The sequence below is a fragment of the Ostrea edulis genome, chromosome 3 (assembly GCF_947568905.1).
Source record: "Ostrea edulis chromosome 3, xbOstEdul1.1, whole genome shotgun sequence".
Classification (NCBI taxonomy): Eukaryota; Metazoa; Mollusca; class Bivalvia; order Ostreida; family Ostreidae; genus Ostrea; species Ostrea edulis.
Genome location: NC_079166.1, coordinates 95,031,980 through 95,058,010, shown reverse-complemented (window position 1 = coordinate 95,058,010; position 26,031 = coordinate 95,031,980). Strand labels below are relative to the sequence as shown.

The 26,031-nt window shown below is 36.0% G+C and overlaps 1 protein-coding gene across 1 annotated transcript in view; it reads right to left on the bottom strand.

The window, feature by feature from the left end:
• The window catches only part of LOC125674386 (DNA polymerase theta-like), a 76,346-nt gene that overhangs the window by 49,355 nt on the left and 960 nt on the right, over window positions 1-26,031 (bottom strand). The window contains exons 2-11 of the mRNA XM_056159564.1: window positions 24,820-24,978; window positions 22,777-22,900; window positions 19,980-20,342; window positions 15,602-15,721; window positions 13,942-14,096; window positions 12,870-13,026; window positions 12,647-12,779; window positions 11,613-11,974; window positions 9,608-9,754; window positions 8,748-8,960 (exon numbers count right to left, since the gene is read on the bottom strand). Of these exons, the coding sequence (XP_056015539.1) occupies window positions 8,748-8,960; window positions 9,608-9,754; window positions 11,613-11,974; window positions 12,647-12,779; window positions 12,870-13,026; window positions 13,942-14,096; window positions 15,602-15,721; window positions 19,980-20,342; window positions 22,777-22,900; window positions 24,820-24,837 (1,792 nt within the window). The 5' untranslated portion in view covers window positions 24,838-24,978. The remainder of the gene's footprint in view (window positions 1-8,747; window positions 8,961-9,607; window positions 9,755-11,612; window positions 11,975-12,646; window positions 12,780-12,869; window positions 13,027-13,941; window positions 14,097-15,601; window positions 15,722-19,979; window positions 20,343-22,776; window positions 22,901-24,819; window positions 24,979-26,031) is intronic.

The following is a 26,031-nucleotide window of genomic DNA, read 5'->3' as shown; positions in this document are numbered from 1 at the left end:
GTCCCTCTTGAGAATATTTCACTCACATGGAGATGTCACCACTGCCAGTGAAGGGTTGCAAAATTTAGGCCTATGCTCGGCGCTTATGGCCATTGAGCAGGGAGGGATCTTTATCGCGCCACACCTGCTGTGACACGGGCCTTGGTTTTTGCTGTCTCATCTGAAGGACCACCCCATTTAGTCACCTCTTACAACAAGCAAGGGGTACTGAGGACCTATTCTAACCCGGATCACCGCGGGATTGATCCATGTATGTCTATAAACATCAATTTATTGACATAAAATGTTTGTGATGAAATAAAACATTCAAATTAGTTAATTCAAATACATGTATCTTTTATCTTGGGTACCAAACAGCATGAGGTTAAAAGTGAAGAGTAGAAGTTTTCTCATGCTAGTTATCATAAGCATTGATACATTATATACTAGTATCTGAATTCAAATGAACTTATATTTTCACGGTTTATAATAGCTTATGAATACTTGCAATGATAATCAAATGCAAAGAAAATTCAAAACATCTAGGAGATCCAACATGGAATAAACAGTACCAAAATTGAACCTTTAGTGGTATCATACTTTTCCCTTGTTTACATGTATAACAAGCATTCTGAGAGTACTGCATGGCAATACATAGTCCCCTACCGGTTACAAAAATTATGGTACCACAACATTATTCAAAGTTCATTATGTAGGTTATGGTAAAAGGGAAAATTGGGGAACCAGGATAGGAATGGTTGGAAATCAACTACTACTCGAGTAAAGACTAGACCAAGAGAAAAGACAAATTTATAATCAGGTTTAGGTCTTTAACCAAGTCAATAAACTGTGACATGTAGATGATCATGAATAATTTAGGTATATTATTGTATTACTATTCCTCAATAAACTGTGACATGTAGATGATCATGAATAATTTAGCTATATTGTTGTATTACTATTCCTTATTCCTTTAGCATTATCATCCCTATTTCCAGAACTTCTTGTTGTGACAATCAATAACTCAGAACTGTTTGGATTTTTATATTGACCCTGTACAGGTCATTATTGACTGAACATGTATCACATGAATGCATACTTGACTGATGTACTTTGTTCCCTGGTATATATATCTATATGGACTACGTGTTTGATTGTCCAGTATCTATCTACATCTATATGGGTCTACGTGTTCAATTGTCCAGTATCTATCTACATCTATATGGGTCTACGTGTTCAATTGTCCAGTATCTATCTACATCTATATGGGTCTACGTGTTCAATTGTCCAGTATCTATCTACATCTATATGGACTACGTGTTCAATTGTCCAGTATCTATCTACATCTATATGGACTACGTGTTCAATTGTCCAGTATCTATCTACATCTATATGGACTACGTGTTCAATTGTCCAGTATCTATCTACATCTATATGGACGTGTTCAATTGTCCAGTATCTATCTACATCTATATGGACTACGTGTTCAATTGTCCAGTATCTATCTACATCTATATGGACTACGTGTTCAATTGTCCAGTATCTATCTACATCTATATGGACTACGTGTTCAATTGTCCAGTACCTATCTACATCTATATGGAGCTATGTGTTTGATTGTCCAGTATCTATATAGACTACGTGTTTGATTGTCCAGTATCTATCTACATCTATATGGGGCTATGCGTTCGAATGTTCAGTATTGGTCTGACATCCTGGTTTGTAGTTGATGACGACACCCAAGCACTTCTAGTGTACATGTCACAATGAGGTAGTGTTGTAAACTCAGATAAAAATCACAATCGATAATGAATAAAACTGGAAGCACGTCATCAGTTGATTATCAGACGTGAATAAAACATTCTTAATGGAATTGTGAGTGTATCTGTTATTTCTGATCCATTTCCCTTTTACAGATGAATTCAAAATAAAAGTTGTCTTGAATAGTTAATGTAGTTTATTTTTTTCTGTTCCTGACAAAGTACTAATAATTTCTGCTGAGATTCAGTGCGAGTCAGTCCAAATATCTCAGTCGAGATTACATCACTAATTGACAGTGGTTGTACCAATAAATCACTAGATGACAGAGACATTTAAAAATTACTACATACACTGTATTTCATCACTGGATATTTTTAGCTTAAACACAATTTTATTGACCAGAGAATACCAATTGTTATGATCATTGTAAGAATGGGTTTTATTGTGTAGAGGCAACAATGGCTGAGCTTCATCTTTCATGTACACAAATTTTTGCAAAGTTTCCAGATGACCTGTCAGACCACCGCCTTTGTTAAGTTGCTCTTACTTGGGGGACTTACCCCTTCTTCCTAAATAAAAAACAAGATGTGTTTGTGTAACACAAATGTCCCCGATAATGGCCAATTCCAAAGATGGCCAAGGTCACAAGGGCAAATATCTTGGTACCAGTAGAAAGATCTTGTCAAAAGAAATGCTCATGTACAATATGAAAGCTCTAATATTTACCATTAAGAAGTTATGACCAATGTAAAAAAAAATTAAAAAGTAGGTTAAATGTCTAGGTCAAAAAGTTTAATACCCATGGAAAGGTCTTGTCACAAGGAATACTCATGGGAAATATCAAAGCTCTATCACTTATTGTTCAAAAGTTATTAGCAAGGTTAAAGTTTTCAAAAAGTAGGTCAAATTCCAAGGTCAAGGTCACAGGGTCAAAATGTTGGTACCCACAGAAAGGTCTTTGTCACAAGGAATACTCATTTAAATATCCAAGCTCTATCTCTTACTGTTGAAAAGTTATTAGCAAGGTTAAAGTTTTCAAAAAGTAGGTCAAATTCCAAGGTCAAGGTCACAGGGTCAAAATGTTGGTACCCACGGAAAGGTCTTTGTCACAAGGAATACTCATGTGAAATATCAAAGCTCTATTACTTACTGTTCAAAAGTTATTAGCAAAGTTAAAGTTTCAGGCAGATTGACAAAAACAATATGCCCCCCGATCTTCGATCTCGGGGGCATAAAAAAACAAAACGTGGGATCTGATGGCCCTTGGGAACAGATACAACAAAACGTGGGATCTGGTGGCCCTTGGGAACAGATACAACAAAACGTGGGATCTGGTGGCCCTTGGGAACAGATACAACAAAACATGGGATCTGGTGGCCCTTGGGAACAGATACAACAAAACGTGGGATCTGATGGCCCTTGGGAATGGATACTCCCAGTTGATTTTGTTCCTGCCATTTGAATTCACACTAGTTTTGTGTTATAGTTAGAGTGACTTCCCTTTGAACGTAAACACAGTTAATAAACTCAGGGAGATACTTTTTCTGGATCAATGACAATGCATTTGCTATCGATAGTCAGCAATGTGCCACTTCTAGTGACAATTTTTTGCTTATCTGCAACAATCATTTCAATGTTACTGTGAGGTATATATAGTCTAATGGTACTCAGCACAGAAACCAACAATCACCATAGCCAGAATAGAGATGGATTTCCCGGGGAAAGCAGGGCTTTCAACAAATTTAAAAGTAGGAGGCTGAAATGAAAAAGTAGAAGGCAATCCAATGCGAACGGCCGGGGGTCTGGGGGCCGCTCAAGGCCCCCAGAAGCTCTGGGGTAAATGACGCAAAATCCTGCATTCTGGCGGTTTCCTGGCACTTAAATGCAGCTTTGAAATTGTCATTTTTTTGCCTGAAATTTTTACTTTTACCATGAATTTATTGTTTCATATGTGAAATTTTCTGTTCATGCAAAGACTTAAAAAATTCAACATTGCAAAGTACTAATTTTGATGCAAAATGAAAAATAAAGTGCATCAAGATAACTACATGTAATTATTTTTTGCAATGCTGTATCACTTAATTTTTAAGTGTCTTTGCTTGAACAGAACAGAACAGAAACTTTCACTTTTATTTCTACATTTGTACTGAAAGTTTATAAGAAAGTTTCTACATGCAGAAAGTATGGTTGAAATGAACTAAACTGCATGTTTAATGCACAAAAACTTGATCATTAAAACAAGGGAAGTTTAATAAAATGGACTCAGTTTGACTTTGTGACATTCTTATTTTATTCATATTCAAAAAGGTCCACATCATCTTCAAACTCATTGTCCTCCTCGTCTTCTCCAACCTCCTCAATGTCTTCCGTATCAAATCCCAAAATCTTATATGCTTGTTTCATCAAGTTCGTCACACATTCTTGTTTCTCCTCTAACTCTTCAATATCTAGATCAGTTTGTACCCCAGCATCTTCAGTTTCTTTTTCAGTCTCTGTGTTCATAATATTTCCTGTCTTCTCAAAAGTATGTTTTCCTAGTTTTGCTCTTTTTTTGAGATTCATCCATTTTTCAGCAGTTTCATGGACTATTTCATCTGCTTCCTTAATCTTGGGTCCATTCACAGAGACCTGAAGTAGTGCAGCTAGCATATCATTTTTTAGCGAATTTCGTAGACGAGTTTTGATTCGTTTGATAGCACTACCACCTCTTTCGGGCCATGCATTGCTCACTGGTAGGCTTATCACGATTTTGGCAATCTGAAGAAGTTCCTGATAATTCATCATTAAATGGTGATTGCTGACCATTCTCTGCAAACTCCACTCTGTTGGAGAGATACTTGTCAGTGTCAGTTTTGGATCTGGGTGCTTCACATTTTCAGGTATGTCCGTTTTCCACTTATTGACAATATATTTGAAGTTTCCCCATTCTGCTAATAGCTTTTCCTCTCTGTCTTTTTTAGATTCATCTGCCTGGTAGAAGTGATCAGCTAATTTTTTAACACTTTCGTTGCCATAGGTTTTGAATGCTTCAGTTCCCCTCAGAGGCATACTTAATGGATCAAATATGCTGAAGCACTGAAGAATGGGCAAACTAGTAGAAAACCGAGCATGGATGTTTTCCTTTAGAGCATGTATATACTTTGTCAATAAATTGGTCAGCTGGTTCCATTCGAATTCACTCGGCTGTAACTCCAAGGCTTCAAGACGACCTTGATCTGACAATTCACTTTTCAACTGTGCGATGACAACTGATGTAAAAGGATCACTTGGATCAGTTGGTAAGAGATTGTCAAGACTATCCACAGTGTAATCAATTGCTGGCTGTACTGATGCAAAATTGATGGTGCCTTTCTGAAATGCCTTGCTGAGAGATGCCAAAATTGGTAGTATATGGCTTAATACTGCCAGAGCCCCAACAAATTTGAAAAGTCTCATTCTCTTCAACAAGCCATCAGCCGTTGGATCGTCATTCATCTTTAATACTCTTAATGTTTGAAGCACAGCTGGTAAGTCTTCAAAGGTTGATTTGACAGAACTGTCGAATGATAACCAGCGTGTCTTGCAAGCTTTCTTCATTTTTCTTGAGATGTACACCCTTTTTTGTTTAGGTAAATCTTCTGTTTCTACTTTATCTTGATGCATCTGAAGCTGTGTTTTGAGGAGAGCAGCAGATCGCTTTGGGGAATCATCGAAGTATTTCCACAGCTGAGTTAAAATTCTTTCAACAGTACTTATGTATTCTATACTCTTGTTTGTATCTGTGCAGGCCAATGCCAAGCGGTGGCAGATGCAGTGAATGCTTAACAATGTAGGAACTGTTTCTTTCAATTTTGCAGCAACACCATTTGTTTTCCCCACCATGACGCTTGCACCATCCGATACAAAACTGCTACAGTTTTTAATGTCTAAGTCATTCTTTGATAGAATATTGCAAACTGTATCCAACAAAGTTTTGGCATCTGCTGATGGTCCAAAGTCTAGTACATTAGCAATACCTAAGAAATCTACATGACCAAGCCCACTGTCATCAATATACTGTACAAAACAAACCATCTGTTGTTTGACAGAGATATCAGTCACTTCGTCAACCAGTAGACCATAAACCCCAGAGTTTCTAACTTTCTCTGCAACTCCATCACTAATCTCATGGTTCCAGCACCTGTATATCTAAAATGTTTGATCGAAGGATGTCCCATTTTCTCTGCCAAAAGCATCAGGCTACTAAATTTACAGTTTGGCATTTCTTCTGACATTAACCAGTAAAGAGCAAAAAAAGCTGCCTTGAGATTATCATCTGCTACTGCTTTCTTTTCCTCAAAGTCCTTCTGGAAAACTGAAGATCTACTGGTAAGTTCTAGCATGACAGCAGTTTTATGTTGTTCAGTGTTAGCATGGTCTTTAACTGCTGATTTCTTATACCTTACACTTGGCGTCTTGTTGTAAACTCTTGACTTGTTTTGTTGGTTACATGTGTCATGTTTCTTACACAGTATACAGAACATACCAACATTCTCCTCGTACACCAACCACCAAATCAAAGTTTTATTGCAAAATGCCATTTCAGAACTTCTTATCCACGAATGGACAAATTTGTCTTTTTTCTGTTCATTTTGCTGACTTCTAAGCGACAAACAGTTATTCTTCTGACAAAGATGATAATAATGTATCCCTTCGCAGTCAGGGAAAATATCTTGTAGCCTGTTGATAGCCAGATCATTGGCCTCATATTTTAGAGATTGTAGCATGGAAGTTGATGCAGACGTAGCAATTTCAGCATCCTGGACAACTTGAGCTGATGCAGATGTTGCACTTTCAGCATCCTGGGCAACTTTGGCTGATTCAGACGTAGCAATTTCAGCATCCTGGACAACTTTGGCTGATGACAATATACTGCTGTCTGACACAGACTGAGAACTGGTGAACGTGTCCCCCTCATTACATTTACCTGCAATTAAGATGTTACCATGAAATAAAAAAACAAAACTCAAACGTTACACATCCAATTATTTTCAAATCTGTCTTATGAAGTAAACATAGTAATTAGTGTGTTTTTATTGGTATATCAAATACCCACTCATTCAACAAAATAGTGTAAATAAAGTGATGAAATTTGCCAAGTTGCCTAAGTGGTAGTCTGCACCTATTTACATTTTGAAATATAATATTTCAAAATGTAAATAGGTGCAGACTACCACTTAGATATATTTAGGTATTACTAACTAAACAATGTTTTCTCATATTGTTGAAATGAAATCAATTCATAGCTAGAATTCATTACAAATTAAATTAACAAAATATATCATAAAAATAATTGCATGTGACTAAAACATTACTATTATAAGGGAATGTTCCAAAAGCAAAAGCAAGAATAGTGAATAGTGCTATACCTATAATAAGATTATGTTATGAAAGCTTAAGAGTGGCAATGATTTGCAAAACATAATTTCTGAACTTAAAATCAGCATATCCAGTGATAAAAAAAAAATGTCCTTTTACCCTCAAAGACTTAAAATAGGACACGTTGGTCCTAATAAATCATCATCGAGTGACTAATAGGGAAAAAGTAAATAAGTAAATTTTCATTAAAGTTGGCATATTACATACAGATAACAAAAAAAAAACATGAGCTATTGTGAGCTCTTAAACAGTAACCGAATATAAAATATAAGAAGAGCCATGATTGTATGTAAAGGGTGTATATAAAAAAATTAGTTTAAACGATGGAATCAAATCTCAATTTTTGCTAGTAATTTTCTTTTGAATCAATAAGCTACTCATTGCCACTCTTGTATGAGGATGAAAGGGAAAATGTAATATTACCAACACCAGGGAATCAAGAGTAAGCAGATTAAAGTAAAATGTAAGAAGAATATAGATCACAACAAACACCAGTTTTATATAGTAAAGCATCAATATATATTATTTTATAGTTGTTCTAATTACCTGTATTGTCAGCTTTCGTTTCCTTTTTTAACGGATACATTGTATGTCATAAAAAAAAAGTTTACATGTATTTAATCATTTTTTTTTATTGAATTGCAAATACGAGTTACACTCCCAATATTTTAAGAATATTCTTCACCATTAACACAACTCTATATTTCTATTTTCATTTGGTCCCTTAAAGTCTGTTAACTGACACTGGGAGTAATATTTTTCTCCAAGACTGACATGAAACCCATTGGGACCTTTTGCTTTTGCTCACCCCAATATTTTTTTAAATAAAACCCAAACAATCTTTATTACAAATTAATAAGTAACACAAATGTCTATAATTTTATTTTTCCACAAATTCAAGTTAACAACAGATTTGTTGGTAACATAGCGAATTTGTGCTGAAAAATTCTACTTTCGTTTTCATTTAATACCACGTGGGCATTTGCAAATTAAAAAGAATCACGTCTGAAATCTTTCCTGATTAAATTCTGTTTTCGCTTTAAAACTGTAGATTGATATTATACTTGTGTCACTTTCACTTCTGGCTAGCTTTTTAAACCCGAAGCTGAACAGGGTATTTCTCTTCATTCTCTTCTTTCCGATCATTGATTTTGTTGTTATCTTTCGGAACATCTCGTCTGTGTTGTCACGAATTGGGTAAATCCGAGGCTTTCCGACTATTGCAATTGACGTATTATTTTCTACACCAACAGACGACCAATCAGGTGCCGGTATTTACCTGAACTAAATTTAGCGCAAGTAAACATGTTTTTACATCCTGGTTGATACGGCCGCGATTTCTGAGTCTACTAAAGTTTGGAAGATGTTTAAAGTTTTATAAAAGTTTTTTTCATTGGACATACATTTTTGTCACTAAAGTAGCCGGCACCTAATGTTACTATAGGCGGCGGAAATCCGCCGGCTACCGGCTACTTTTGAAAGCCCTGGGAAAGGCCAGAACTTTGGATAACACTTTAGAGCCTGGAAACCATTGCATCTACAGATGGACCTGATTCCAGTATATCCCCCTACAACTTTGTTGCGGGAGGTATAGCAATAAAATCACTTACCCTGAGTATCCACCCCTTTCCTCCCAGCTCGACCAATCATCTGTTTGTAGGTCAGAAAGTCGATGGTCTTGCCGTGGAACATTGGGGTCCTAATGATGACACGGCGGGCAGGGAGATTGACCCCTGACGACAGAGTGGATGTAGCCACGAGGACCTTTACTGACCCCTGTCTAAAGGCGCCCTCTAGAATGTCCCGCTCATCAAAGGTCAAACCTGGAAGGTCAAACTTTTAGCATTATCCGTGTTGGCTGTACACTGAGGTTGTTCAGTATGTGGATATCTAAGACTTTCTTTTCAAAGGGAAATAACTCCATGCACCAATGCTCATTTAAACAGCTAAATTCAGAAGAAATAAACACTATTTTTTCTTGCTTCCTGTTAGAAGGGAGTCGGTTACCTGGTTATGGTTTAATTCTTAAATCAGTATAGCTTGTACACCCTACGTAAGTCGTACAGTAGGAAGTCTGTGTGTTACTATACATCACCTACATGATGAGGAAATCCTCATGTACAGTAGGAAATCCCCGTGTACAGTAGGAAATCCCAGTGTACAGAGGAAATCCCCTTGTACAGCAGGAAATCCCCATGTACAGTAGGAAGTCTGTGTGTTACTATACATCACCTACAGGATGAGGAAATCCCCGTGTACAGTAGGAAATCCCCATGTACAGTAGGAAATCCCTGTGTACAGTAGGAAATCCCCATGTACAGTAGGAAATCCCTATGTTGCTATACATCACCTACATAATGAGGGAATCCCCTGGTTGTTATGTCTGAATGAGGAAGCCCTTATGATGGCCCCTGGTTGTTGTGTCTGAATGAGGAAGCCCTTATGATGGCCCCTGGTTGTTGTGTATTACCTGCATGATGGTAAGCCACTCCGTAAGGTACAGTTTTTCCCAGGGTGGAATCCAGCCCCACAGGGGTTCTCATCAGTTGTTCTACCACCTCAAGCAGGGAGCTTCTGTTCAGCGGTAAAGGTGGCAATGAGGAATCTGTTCCTGGTCCTATGAAAGAAGAGCACAATTCTAATGGTTATTACAGATTTAAAGAATTAAAACAGTATCCATTACATTCAGCTTTCACAAACATTTATAAAGTATCATAACGTATTTGTATATACATGTTTTTACATTGCTAACTAAACACTCCACATTTTTTGTTATTAATAGTAATGTGATCCACAATTTTTACTTCAGCAGAGACAATTCTTATAATTTTGATCTGATGACGACCGCCCCCTGGTCGAAACTGGTCAACCAATAAAGTGTATCCTGCATTTTCACTATGTGTTGGTGATCTGTTTTAATTCTTTAAGTTTATACTTTGGATACAGACCCTGCTGAATACCACGTGACATCCACTTGTGAGAATCTTCCACAATTTGAACCTCAAGGTGTTGGTCTCCAGTTTTGACTTTGTTTATTTTAAATATCAGTTTTATAAACTAAGCAATCGTTGGTTCCAAATTCTTTACCTCATTTACTCAAATCCTAGAGATTCACTGCCAGATTTCTGGACATGATGAATCATAAATATTACAATTAAGAATAATGAATAGAAACTCACTAACTAGAATTTGTTTTTTACAATCAAGTTCATTTTTCCCTGTTTAAATATATGCACTGTAAGGGGCAGCTAATTTTATCTAAAAACATCTTTAGCAGTACCAGCCTTCCATTAGATGAAGAACTGAACATTGCTATAAATGTTTAATTTTATACTTAGATATATTATATGAAGTGTAAATAAATACTAATTTATGAAGAGTGTATGATTTGTAGAAGAAAAGACATTTTTAGCATTTTAACACAGATTTGATTCAGTTCTTTTCTCCAATCGGATTAAAAATAGATTCTTTGATCCACTCACCTCCATGTTCCTTAAGTGTAGCAATATATGTGAGGGGATCAAAGATCTACAAGTGTAGCAATATATGTGAGGGAATCAAAGATCTACAAGTGTAGCAATATATGTGAGGGAATCAAAGATCTACAAGTGTAGCAATATATGTGAGGGAATCAAAGATCTACAAGTGTAGCAATATATGTGAGGGAATCAAAGATCTACAAGTGTAGCAATATATGTGAGGGGATCAAAGATCTACAAGTGTAGCAATATATGTGAGGGAATCAAAGATCTACAAGTGTAGCAATATATGTGAGGGAATCAAAGATCTACAAGTGTAGCAATATATGTGAGGGAATCAAAGATCTACAAGTGTAGCAATATATGTGAGGGAATCAAAGATCTACAAGTGTAGCAATATATGTGAGGGAATCAAAGATCTACAAGTGTAGCAATATATGTGAGGGAATCAAAGATCTACAAGTGTAGCAATATATGTGAGGGAATCAAAGATATAATTAGATTGTTCTTTTCTCAGTATGTATATGTATTCAAAGTAGCATTTATTTAGACTCTCTAAACTCTCTGTCTTTGTATGTCACTATATGTGGTGTCGGTGGCCTAGTGGTTAGGCCGTCAGACTCTCGACCGAAAGGTCGTGGGTTTGAGTCCTGGCCGCAGTAGGACCGACGTTGTGTCTTTGGGAAAGGCACTTTACACGAATTTCCTCACTCCAACCAAGTGTAAAAGGGGTACCTGGCTATAGACAGTGAAAGATACTGTTAGAATGTTAGTGCTCTAGCGCTTGTAACGGCAGCTTGCACTGTATGCTTCCTAGGAGGCTGAGAAAGTTCTAGATTGATATAAGGTCTGCTGGGGTAAAAATGCATTGTAAAGCGCTTTGAGCAGCATACGCTGGAAAAGCGCAATATAAAAACCAGTCATTATTATTATCACATTTCCCTTTACACAAAGTAATCTTAATCAGTAAATCCTGCAGACACCTCCTATATTTACCTTTATTCCATAGATCCACCCCTTTCTTTAGAATTCCATAAAACTCCCTGGCAATCGTCTCTGCTAACTTTTCACACCAGCTTTTGGTGGGACAGAAAATGAGCACCGAATGCCCCCCGCTGAGTGTTTCTATACAGAGCGGGATCACATGATCAGTGTCCCCTTTATACACCACACTGAGATCCACCTCTCTGATCTTCTGTAGACGGGAATCGAAAATGTCTGTCCCCAGCTTGACGCACTCCTCTAAAGGGACCGGGCGATAGTCCGTGCGGTAGAGTGTGGCATCCAGCCAGTGGGCCAGGAGGTCTAAGTTTGGCAGGGTGGCGCTCATACCAACAATCTGAACACCCTCCACCAACCTGACGAGAAGCAAAATTTCAAGGTTCAAATAATTTAAAACATTCAAACTTGTCCTGTGTGCCCGTATTTGTGTTATTTCGTAAATACTGCATTTTGTTGAGGGTAATATTAAATTTTGTTCTCCGTAATATTCAGTATGACTTCATTTCAATATCTAACATGATATGGTTTGTGAATTCACATTTTGAATTTTGTTTTGAACAACACCGCTCCCTCCAAATAACAACACCGCCCCCTCCAAATAACAACACCGCCCCCTCCGAACAACAACACCGCCCCCTCCAAATAACAACACCGCCCCCTCCAAATAATGAATGAAAGAGGTATGTAAGTACACGTACTGTGGAATCAATAGAATTCCTGGTGGCTCAATTTTCGTGGAATTCGTAGGTACCCCTCACCCACGAATTTACATCCTCAATGAATAAAGACATTCCAGAGTTATCTTTCTTACAAATATATAAATCCACGAAATTACGTCCCCACGAACCCATAAAAATTCAGCAATCCACGAAAATTGACTCCACACAAATTTAAATGATTCTACAGTATATTTCAGTTTGATTTTCACACCATAAGTCAACCAAACATTTCCTCCCCAGTAATTTCCTTCTCGTCACATGGAATAACAATATGAGATATTTCCACTGCTAATCACTCTGACTCATTACCCAGAATCCTTTGTGTCAGCCGGTAACATGCGTGTCTTCTGACTGAGAAATCGGATTTTGGTCAGCATCAGCTCGAGTAGATAGCCCCTATGCTGGTCCCCCACCAAGTGCAACTCATCCACCACTATAATACCTGGAAGACAGGTGAGAACCAGTTAAAACCGTACAGACAATGTCTCCGTGACCTTGACTGAAAAGGTCATTACCGTGATCAAACCCTGACCTAGCTTGTTGATGCCGTTTTCCTCCATCATTCGATTAATCAGCCCGTTTCCTTTCTCTATTGTACAGACGGCGACATCCACCTTACTGAACCCTCCCGGCGGGGAGTAACTTCCCATGAACCCGCCCACCACCACGCCCACATCCTGGTACAGTTGCTGTAATTACAAGATGTGCTTGTCAATGATCTGGGTAGTTCATGGAGCAGACTTCATTTCAGCTTCTTACAAATCCACCACCCCAATGTTGAGTCAGCATTGATTTTAATACATACAAAGATCCACAGCAAAACATGATTATAGCAAAGTAATGGCGACAAACAAAATGTAATTCGTTACATCCAATTTGTTCATATCAATATGTTTTTAAAAAACTACAGAGAATGAAAATAACTTCACTGTAAGCATGAATTCATTATAAGCGTGTTTGTGTAACTGTGTTTTACTGTAACCATGAATTCTTTATAAGTGTGTTTGCTGTAACCATGTTTGACTGTAAGTGTGAATTGATTATAAGTATGTTTGCTGTAACTGTGTTTGACTGTAAGTGTGAATTGATTATAAGCGTGTTTGCTGCAACTGTGTTTTACTGTAAGTGTGAATTCATTATAAGCATGTCTGCTGTAACTGTGTTTGACTGTAAGCATGAATTAATTATAAGCATGTCTGCTGTAACTGTGTTTGACTATAAGCATGAATTCATTATAAGCGTGTCTGCTGTAAGCGTGTTTCACGGTATTTTTCTATCATTCATTTGTTTTGCAAATATCTTATTATAAAGGTGGCTCATCACACTTACAGTTTAATTTCCCTGTAGTTTTAATGGTGAAATCATACTTCATACAAGGTGTTCTAAAAAGCCATAAAATAAGATTTTTGTGTAATGAGCCACCTTAATGCCTTGAACCATATCAATTTGTCTAGCAACATTGTAATACCCAATTTGACTTAACTTATAACAAAACATTTCCACTTTGGAAACCCAGACAGAAGGCTGAATAGAGGAGAACTTGACTTAACATTTCTTCCCTGACCACAGAGGCAAAAGGCTGGATAATGAAGGCCCTGACTCACCTGTAAGTAAAACATTTTTTCTCTGGCCACGGACACAAATGGCAGGATGAAGATGGCTTTCTTCTTTGTTTCCAGGACCCGCTTCAAAACAAGCAGTTCTGCCACCATGGTTTTACCAGCACTGGTGGGAGCAGAATACACCAAGTTACCTCCCCCTACAACACAAAATATACCAAATTGCCTTCCCTACAACACAGAATACACGGAGTTACCCCCCCTACAACACAGAAAACAACAAGTTACCTCCCCCTACATACACAATACACCAAGTTACCTCCCCTTATAACACAGAATACACCAAGTTACCTCCCCCTACAAAACAGAAAACATCAAGTTACCTCCCCTACAGACACAATACACCAAGTTACCTCCCCTATAATACAGAATACACCAAGTTACCTCCCCCTACAGACACAATACACTAAGTTACCCTTCACCCTACAACACAGAATACATCAAGTTACCCCCCCCCCCCCCTTACAGACACAATACACCAAGTTACCTCCCCTATAATACAGACTATACCAAGTTACCTCCCCCTACAACACAGAATACATCAAGTTACCTCCCCTACAGACACAATACACCAAGTTACCTCCCCTATAATACAGAATACACCAAGTTACCCCCCCCCCTACATACACAATACACCAAGTTACCTCCCCTATAATACATAATACACAAAGTTACCCCCCTACATACACAATACACCAAGTTACCTCCCCTATAATACAGAATACACCAAGTTACCCCCCCCCCCTACATACACAATACACCAAGTTACCTCCCCCTACAACACAGAATACACCAAGTTACCCCCCCCCCCCCCCCTACAGACACAAAACACCAAGTTACCTCCCCTACAATACAGAATATACCAAGTTACCTCCCCCAACAGACACAATACACTAAGTTACCTCCCGCTACAACACAGAATACATCAAGTTACCTCCCCCTACAACACAGGCAGAGACAGAATACACCATCAACAGACCAGCATGACAAATCATGATTACTAGTCACAGTGAAAAACAACTGTCTCCCCAGCTCCCCAAACTGGAAGTGCTCAAAATGAAACCTCCTCCCTTAATGTATTGCATGGTATGGAGGAGAAAGTATGAGCAGGGACATAGACATTATGAACTCCCATAAACCACATAGCAGAAGTGTTCATCAACTATTCTACACCCTCCACCCATAGATCCACTCTAACTTTATGGAAAACAATCGGATCCTCCTGTCCCTACAATATGCACATTTGCAAATGGCATTGAAGTATCGTACAAAATTTCAAGTCTATCGGATAAGCCATATAAGAGAAGTGTTCACAAGCTATTCTAACATCCTCCATTCCTCTTAGATCCACTATAACTTTTCGGAAAATAATTGGATCCTCCTGTCCCTATAATATGCACATCTACAAATGGCAATGAAGCATTGTACAAAGTTTCAAGTCTATCAAATAACCCATATAGGAGGAGAATTCACAAGATTTTGTGACAGACAGACGGACAGATGGAAAGTAGAAAAACAATGACTCCATTAACAGACAAGTGATCCTTTACAGCATGATAAATCATGATTACTGGTCACAATTTACAGAAAACAAACTCAGGTCTCTTCTTCATTATAAGCTATGATTCGTTAATGTGATTCTCACCCAGGACCCCAGGCAGACACAGACATTCCGCTTGCCAGTGGAACATGGAAGTAATTCCTTTGTCTTTGTACTGTTTTAATACAGTCTCTGGGAGTCCCCAGTTACTCAATAACAGCTTGTCTTCTGACGGGATGTCATCTGTATAAAATAAACTACAATGATATCTAATAGGACATCACCTGTATAAAATACACAGCAATAATATCTGATGGGACGTCACCTGTATAAAATACACTACAATGATATCTGATAGGATGTCACCTGTATAAAATACATTACAATGATATCTGATAGGACGTCAACTATAAAATACACTACAATGATATCTGACGGGATGTCTCCTGTATAAAATACACTGTAGTGATATCTGATAAGACGTCATCTGTATAAAATAAACAACAATGATTGTCATGTGATCAGATAGAACAGATACAATGATATCTGATAGGATGTCACCTGTATAAAAAAAAATACAATGATATCTGATAGGATGTCACGTGTATAAAATACACTGCAATGATATCTGATAGGACATCATCTGTATAAAATACACTACATTGATATCTGATAGGACGTCACCTGCATAAAATACACTACAATGATATCTGATAGGACGTCACCTGTATAAAATAAACTACAATGATATCTGATAGGACATCACCTGTATAAAATACACTACAATGATATCTAATAGGACATCACCTGTATAAAATAAACTACAATGATATCTAATAGGATGTCATCTGTATAAAATAAACTACAATGATATCTAATAGGACATCACCTGTATAAAATAAACTACAATATCTAATAGGACGTCACCTGTATAAAATAAACTACAATGATATCTGATAGGATGTCACCTGTATAAAATACACTACAATGATATCTGACGGGACGTCACCTGTATAAAATACGCTACAATGATATCTGATAGGACGTCACCTGTATAAAATAAACTACAATGATATCTGATAGGACGTCACCTGTATAAAATAAACTACAATGATATCTAATAGGACATCACCTGTATGAAATACACAGCAATGATATCTGACGGGATGTCATCTGTATAAAATAAACTATAATGATATCTAATAGGACATCACCTGTATAAAATACACTACAATGATATCTGATAGGATGTCACCTGTATAAAATAAACTATAATGATATCTAATAGGACATCACCTGTATAAAATACACTACAATGATATCTGATAGGATGTCACCTGTATAAAATAAACAACAATATCTGACGGGACGTCACTTGTACAAAATAAACAACAATGATATCTGACGGGACGTCACCTGTATAAAATACACAGCAATGATATCTGATAGGACATCACCTGTATAAAATACATTACAATGATATCTAATAGGATGTCACCTGTATAAAATACACTACAATGATATCTGATAGGACATCACCTATATAAAATACATTACAATGATATCTAATAGGACGTCACCTGTATAAAATACATTACAATGATATCTAATAGGACGTCACCTGTATAAAATACACTACAATGATATCTAATAGGACATCATCTGTATAAAATAAACTACAATGATATCTGATAGGACGTCACCTGTATAAAATAAACTACAATGATATCTGATAGGATGTCACCTGTATGAAATAAACAACAATATCTGACGGGACGTCACTTGTACAAAATAAACAACAATGATATCTGACGGGACGTCACCTGTATAAAATACACAGCAATGATATCTGATAGGACATCACCTGTATAAAATACATTACAATGATATCTAATAGGATGTCACCTGTATAAAATACACTACAATGATATCTGATAGGACATCACCTATATAAAATACATTACAATGATATCTAATAGGACGTCACCTGTATAAAATACATTACAATGATATCTAATAGGACGTCACCTGTATAAAATACACTACAATGATATCTAATAGGACATCATCTGTATAAAATAAACTACAATGATATCTGATAGGATGTCACCTGTATAAAATAAACTACAATGATATCTGACGGGATGTCACCTGTATAAAATAAACTACAATGATATCTAATAGGATGTCAGCTGTATAAAATAAACTACAATGATATCTAACAGGACATCACCTGTATAAAATAAACTACAATGATATCTGATAGGATATCACCTGTATAAAATACATTACAATGATATCTAATAGGACGTCACCTGTATAAAATAAACTACAATGATATCTGATAGGACATCACCTGTATAAAATAAACTACAATGATATCTGACAGGATGTCACGTGTATAAAATAAACTACAATGATATCTGATAGGACATCACCTGTATAAAATAAACTACAATGATATCTAATAGGACATCACCTGTATAAAATAAACTACAATGATATCTAATAGGACATCACCTGTATAAAATAAACTACAATGATATCTGACGGGATGTCACCTGTATAAAATAAACTACAATGATATCTAATAGGATGTCATCTGTATAAAATAAACTACAATGATATCTAATAGGACATCACCTGTATAAAATAAACTACAATGATATCTGATAGGACATCACCTGTATAAAATACATTACAATGATATCTAATAGGACGTCACCCGTATAAAATAAACTACAATGATATCTGATAGGACATCACCTGTATAAAATAAACTACAATGATATCTGACGGGACATCACCTGTATAAAATACACAGCAATGATATCTGATAGGACGTCACCTGTATAAAATAAACTACAATGATATCTGATAAGATGTCATCTGTATAAAATAAACAACAATGATTGTCATGTGATCAGATAGAACAGATACAGTGATATCTGATAGGACGTCATCTGTATAAAATATACTGCAATAGGCCACATAGAACTAAGATGGCTCCCTTCACAGCTAGACACAATTCATCGTGGTTGCTAAGTGAATCATTGCACGGCTCATATTTTTCAGAATTCATATACGTTTTGATAAACGAAAGAGAGTATCTTTGTCTTTTGCATTAAATTAATATATATACGGTGTGACCGTTGGACCGAGTGAAGCATAAAATGGTCATTGGCGTATCCCAAGTGGTAATCATAATTCCATTAAGTACGGTAGATTATGATTCATTTAAAAATATATATATCTTATGAAATTTTCCTTGCACTAAACACCCAGTAACATCTCAATATTAAAGGGGGATATATGGGGATAACAGTTCTACAGGATCCACCTATTCATTTAACACGGGAAATGAAACGCAAGGCGACGTAATCCGTGCATTGTGACGTCACATTTATCCTCCACTTTTTTCTCTTTCAAAGCAAACAATTATAAACAACAATACATCCCGTTTGCAATTAAAAAGGCCGTTAAAACTAACAAAATTAACCAATAAATTCAAAATGGTAAAAAAGTAACAGTAAGTATATCGTATGTTCTTATTTAAAGAAACTCATGAACTCGTTCATCTATTTAGTCGTATTACTGTTTTTCTATTTGATGATTGGCTTAAAACTGTAACAATAATAATCATACCATTCATTTTTTTAAAAACTGGGTCTTTGAATTACAAATTGCATGTCAGTCTTGCATTTTATCATTCAAAATTAAAACACGAATAACTCTAGAAACAACTAATGAACAGAGCAATATGGCGCTGCCCATATGGATCACAAAATTTTCAGTGAACATATGTAGAGATTATCTCTATTCCTTTGCTGATTTTCTCATTTTTTCTTTTACATACATGTTACCTTTAGAGCCTTGCTTCGTGGATGGACCTTTGGCCCGTCAGAGCTTCGCTCGGTATAATGAATGACTTTAATTCTTGGGTAAATTATACGAGTAAAGCAGATTATAAAGCATAAACTGACCCAAACCAGGTTATACTCGTATACTATACCACAAAATTAAAGTAATTCCTTAAATATATCTGATAAACTCTGTCACTGCATGTACTATCAATTACAAACTATATTTTCCACTACATGCCAATTCAGACTTTATATCAGCTACATAAACTCTGAGTACTGTATCATTTGTAGACCATCTACGGGGATGTGACTGAATTCCTCAGAAATCAGAAGAAAACTGGTTAAAAAGGGAGGAAAACATCTCACCCTACCTGGAAAAAATATCTTTTTCTGCCACTTTAGATCAAATCCAGAGTGTTTCATTTTTTTCGAAAATTGAGCAAATCAGAGGATTTCCTCTGAAAAGAGGAAAAATCACAGCCTCTATGAAATCTATGAAATATCAACAGCCAATTTCTGTACACAAGTGATCTCACCTTCACATTTCTCCATTTCTGTCCTCTGAACTTCCATCTCCAATCTTGACCTCTGACCTTTCTCTTCCATCCCTGACCTATAACCTCCAACATCTTCATCAACCTCTAAGCCCCTTAAGGCTTCATTCTCTGATTTGTCATTGACGATTTCATCCAATACCTTTCTAGACCTCTTCCTGGAGCACCTTATACCTCCAGCATTAGACCTGTGTCTACCTGCAGGGGTTGGTTTTTCCGCCACCCTCTTTCCTATGGATGTTTCAGTTTGTGATGGGAATGGGGAGAGAAGATTGTCATTTGAAGGGCTCTGGAGAGTGAAAAGGCTGTCATTTAAGGGGCTCTGGAGGGTGAAAAGGGATTTCATCAGCTGGGATTGACGTTTTGGTAACGGTGTCTCACTCAGTGGAGTCGAGGTCAGGCCAGCAGTTTTGGTAATTTTAGCCCCACCTGAAAAAATTATCATCTGATTTAATGCATTCATTTTAATTTCATGCAGAACACAATTTAATTTTTTTTAAACAGATGTACATTTATTTCTTATTTGAATAAAGGTCCGACTTGCAAGTGACCATGATGGTTGAATATATATATTATCATTAATAAACAGAATATGACCATGATTGTATATGTATTATCAATAAACAGAATATGACCATGATTGTATATGTATTATTAATAAACAGAATATGACCATGATTGTATATGTATTATCAATAAACAGAATATGACCATGATTGTATATGTATTATCATTAATAAACAGAATATGACCATGATTGTATATGTATTATTAATAAACAGAATATGACCATGATTGTATATGTATTATCAATAAACAGAATATGACCATGATTGTATATGTATTGTTAATAAACAGAATATGACCATGATTGTATATGTATTATCAATAAACAGAATATGACCATGAATGTATATGTATTATTAATAAACAGAATATGACCATGATTGTATATGTATTATTAATAAACAGAATATGACCATGATTGTATATGTATTATCAATAAACAGAATATGACCATGATTGTATATGTATTATTAATAAACAGAATATGACCATGATTGTATATGTATTATTAATAAACAGAATATGACCATGATTGTATATGTATTATCAATAAACAGAATATGACCATGATTGTATATGTATTATCAATAAACAGAATATGACCATGATTGTATATGTATTATTAATAAACAGAATATGACCATGATTGTATATGTATTATTAATAAACAGAATATGACCATGATTGTATATGTATTATCAATAAACAGAATATGACCATGATTGTATATGTATTATCAATAAACAGAATATGACCATGATTGTATATGTATTATCAATAAACAGAATATGACCATGATTGTATATGTATCATTAATAAACAGAATATGACCATGATTGTACATGTATTATTAATAAACAGAATATGACCATGATTGTATATGTATTATCATTAATAAACAGAATATGACCATGATTGTATATGTATTATTAATAAACAGAATATGACCATGATTGTATATGTATTATCAATAAACAGAATATGACCATGATTGTATATGTATTATTAATAAACAGAATATGACCATCATTGTATATGTATTATTAATAAACAGAGTATGACCATGATTGTATATGTATTATTAATAAACAGAATATGACCATGATTGTATATGTATTATCAATAAACAGAATATGACCATGATTGTATATGTATTATTAATAAACAGAATATGACCATCATTGTATATGTATTATTAATAAACAGAATATGACCATGATTGTATATGTATTATCAATAAACAGAATATGACCATGATTGTATATGTATTATCAATAAACAGAATATGACCATGATTGTATATGTATCATTAATAAACAGAATATGACCATGATTGTACATGTATTATTAATAAACAGAATATGACCATGATTGTATATGTATTATCATTAATAAACAGAATATGACCATGATTGTATATGTATTATCATTAATAAACAGAATATGACCATGATTGTATATGTATTATCAGTATTATCAATAATAAACAGAATATGACCATGATTGTATATGTATTATCAATAAACAGAATATGACCATGATTGTATATGTATTATCAATAAACAGAATATGACCATGATTGTATATGTATTATCAATAAACAGAATATTTCAAAAGACCGACATTTCTGGGGCTAAATGTATTTCTTTCTGAAGCAGCACATTGTTGATCTGTCGATCCAAATAATCTTATATACCCAACAAATCTTGAAAACTTGGTATTAATAATGTAAGCCTACGTTGGTGGTGGAAAACTACTTTCAAATTGAGCCAAACAATCGCTCTGTGTATTTAACTGTTAAAGGAAGGCTTTGTGTAAAAATGAAAGTGTTACATTACCGTTACTGTACGAGCTTTCAATGAAACGCAAAAAAATATAAACTATTGAAGCCTAATCACATAGGTCTCGCCTAAATAAGACTGTAAAACACGCTTATAACGAACTAATCCGAGATTCCTCCGACTCTAACCCCTGCTTTTATTTTGTAGTGTTTTGCCCCACCCACCCCCCACCCCCCATCTCGATTAATAAGGAACACGTTTATTTTAATTCCAAGCTTTACATTGCAAAGTGACATTCATTTCCTTATGAGAGGAAAATAATGAAAATCATACAGGATATAATGAAGTTTAGCTATAACAAACTATTGTTTTGCTGGCCATGGATGTTCACTATAGCCATGTTTTACTGTATAACAAAGTTTAGTCAAAACAAGCTACTGTTTTGCTGGCCATGGATGTTCACTATAACCATGTTTACTGTAAATGCATCTTAATTTGATGTGTTTGAAACCAACCATTTTGTTGGTCCTTCTGTGACCTTGAGGGTCTTTCTAATTTTTCCATGGCAACCAGCATCTGTGCATCTAGTTCTGTACAGAAGGATGAGGAAAACGAGGCTTCAAATTCGGGTCCCGCATTCTGAAGTATAAACAACACAGGCAATCAGCAGACGATCTCAAACTACCACCCACAGTATAGACAATACATCAGCAGACGATCTCAAACTACCACCCACAGTATAGACAATACATCAGCAGACGATCTCAAACTACCACCCACAGTATAGACAATACATCAGCAGACAATCTCAAACTACCACCCACAGTATAGACAATACATCAGCAGACGACCTCGAACTTCCACCCACAAAATTTAAAAAAGAAATAAAACAATATAGACACATTGCATAGTGACAAAATGTCGGATCACGTGGAGTTGACTGGCGTGGATCATCAAATCGAGATTGAGCTGATGATCCACGCCTGTCCTAGAGACGTGATCCACTCTTCAGATTAAGTTTCAATAGTATCAATAAATTCATTATATACCCTCTGTATTTCTTTAAATACATGTTTATAAGATAGTGAATGCATTCCTAACTGCCTAATTAACAATAAGTAATATTATCTTTTGTGCATGGAATTTTTGTCTGCGACAGGGTCAATAATTTTCCACAAAAACATGTCCTAATTATTAATGCATTGTGACATCATCCACCTCAGAGAGACTTGATGATAGTTTAATAATCCAGAAAGTCTGATCACACTCCGTGAATCGAACAAAAACATACCACAAATTATGGAAAGATATATATATATATAATAAATGTTTCCAGTACATCATCATGGTCTGACGATGTTTGCAAATTAAATTAATTGACCGTGTCTGTTACATACTTTAAACCAACTTCTATTCGTGCACGAGACAATTTCACAAGAACATCACTATGCGAACATTTCTCATCGCGAAACAGTCATTGAATTTCTGTCACAGGCCCGAAAAGCAGTCATTGAATGTCTGTCATAGGCCCAAAAAAGACTCAATCGCACACCAGTTTACCACAGGTGAATCGCGGAATAAAGCAGTCACAAATAAAGGTTGACAGTACTCCATTCACCGGTCAAAGCTCTCATGTTTAATAGTAATCCTGAATATAAAAATTTAGTAGATAAATTTACCGGTATGCATATTTCAATAAAATTACTTCAACGTGAAACATGAAAATATGTTGGCTTCATTTGTTGATGCCTATGAAGAAAAGAGGTTCAGTCTGCAAAACAACATTATGATTTTATGAACGTGTATAATGTTTGGAGGAACTAAATCTGTGTGTGACAAGGAGTGAGTACATCTATGTATGTTGGCCAGGTGGCCCAGTTGATTTTTATATCCACATAATTCATGGGATATCTTTTCTCCCCCCCCCCCCCAAAATTCTATAGGTGGTTATAAAAGTCTTTCCAAACGGAAAAAAACAGTGTGACAGCCATTGGTTACATTTGTTGGTAACATACAGTTCAGTTAGATCATCTGCACTGTTCGGGCTTGAGTCATCTAATCAAGCCAACATACTCCCTTTCAGCGGTATTAAAAACTGCCAGTCCCAAGATTTTTCCTCCTACCAAAAGTCATGTATTGAGTATTTGGCAAATAGATATTGCTTGAATTGAACCTGATCAAAGTAGGAACATTACAACATATGTGTATAATGTAGCTGCGCTCACTCAAACGGTAGTACCGTCAACATATTATTAGGAAGTGGCAGTACATTAATTTCATTGCTTGGTCAGAGGAACTGGTATTTCTGTCTGCAATAATAATAGTATAGGCTGATATAAACAACCTCCTGTTTTTATTAGGGGGTGATATGGAATAGGCCCCTACTATTATCATTACAGACAATATTACAAATTCATGTGGTTTGGTAAATAATTATCAAAATCTTCAGCATGCAAGAATCTCATTCAGACTTGAAAAATTAGCCTGGCCCCACGAAGTACTTCCGGGTAATACTCAGTGATTTTTATCTTACATATAGTGATTGGCTGAACACTTACTCTACTGCTGCTTGCCATGACTTCTCAGGTTTTCATGTAGAGTGGCGAGATAACCTGGGATAGGCCAATCACCGATGTCAAGATCTGGAGGTTTCAGTTGGATGTTCAGCGGAATTCACTCCAGTACTACTGACTCTATACACTGTATAAAACTTCATGCTAAAAGTAAATTACAGTTTTAAGATCTGTTAATTTATTTTGATCAGTAGATCTAATATTAATTTGCGAACAAAGTTTACAATATTCGGTCTTTCCACGCATTAATCTGCTGACGGAAGAGCAATGAAGTGTTTACCTGTAAAGATCACAAAGAAAGATCAAACTAAATGACACCATTCTTTCCTTTCATCATAAACATTATGATTAACTGAACTGAGCAACAACTTTCTTCGTATTCACCACTCTCTACGGTCAGGGTCGATTTCAAGCTTGAAGGTGCCATGGTTGTTTCGCCACCGCCTTCTTTCGCTCCCATGTATGAAAATGATTATTTTTCTTCAATATTGTATCTTTTATGGAAAATTACTATATTATAAGCTGGAAAAATTTCCCACGGAGATCCTCATTGAATAATACCCAGGGTGTCAGGACACTCGTTACGAATCTGGAAATTGGTTTAAAAGCACCGCCCACCCCTAAGTTGTTTTCACAACATTTTAAACAAATAATTAGCTCAGTTTGTGTCATTTTGGGGTCAGCGACCAGAAGAAAAAATACCATCTTTGGTCGTAACTCTGTCACCCCACTTTGAAAAAATCTGAATCTATCCTAAGGGTCCCGATATGATATTACATCTAAAATTAACCATCATCAGTCTACATATGTATATGGACTGGTTGCTATTTTCAAACATGATTTTCCTGGTGAGGAGAAAGCCCCTATATCATTCCTCTAGCTGAGTTCGCCTGAGTGATGCACTGGTAGAAAGCCCCTATATCATTCCTCTAGCTGAGTTCGCCTGAGTGATGCACTGGTAGAACTTCAGCGAGAAAATAACGATATAAACTTTTCTTCTACATTAGATATTAACGTGTACTCTGAGTGAGATGGAGTTGAGTATGTAACGGGAAGGGAGAAAATGCAACGGACCAGACCGGGATTCGAACCCGGGCCCCCTGAATCTCTAGTCAGGTGCTGTACCAACTGAGCTAACTGGCCACCGGCAATCGAACCCGGCTGACCGCTACAAGTAGATCAGATTGCTAATGAAAA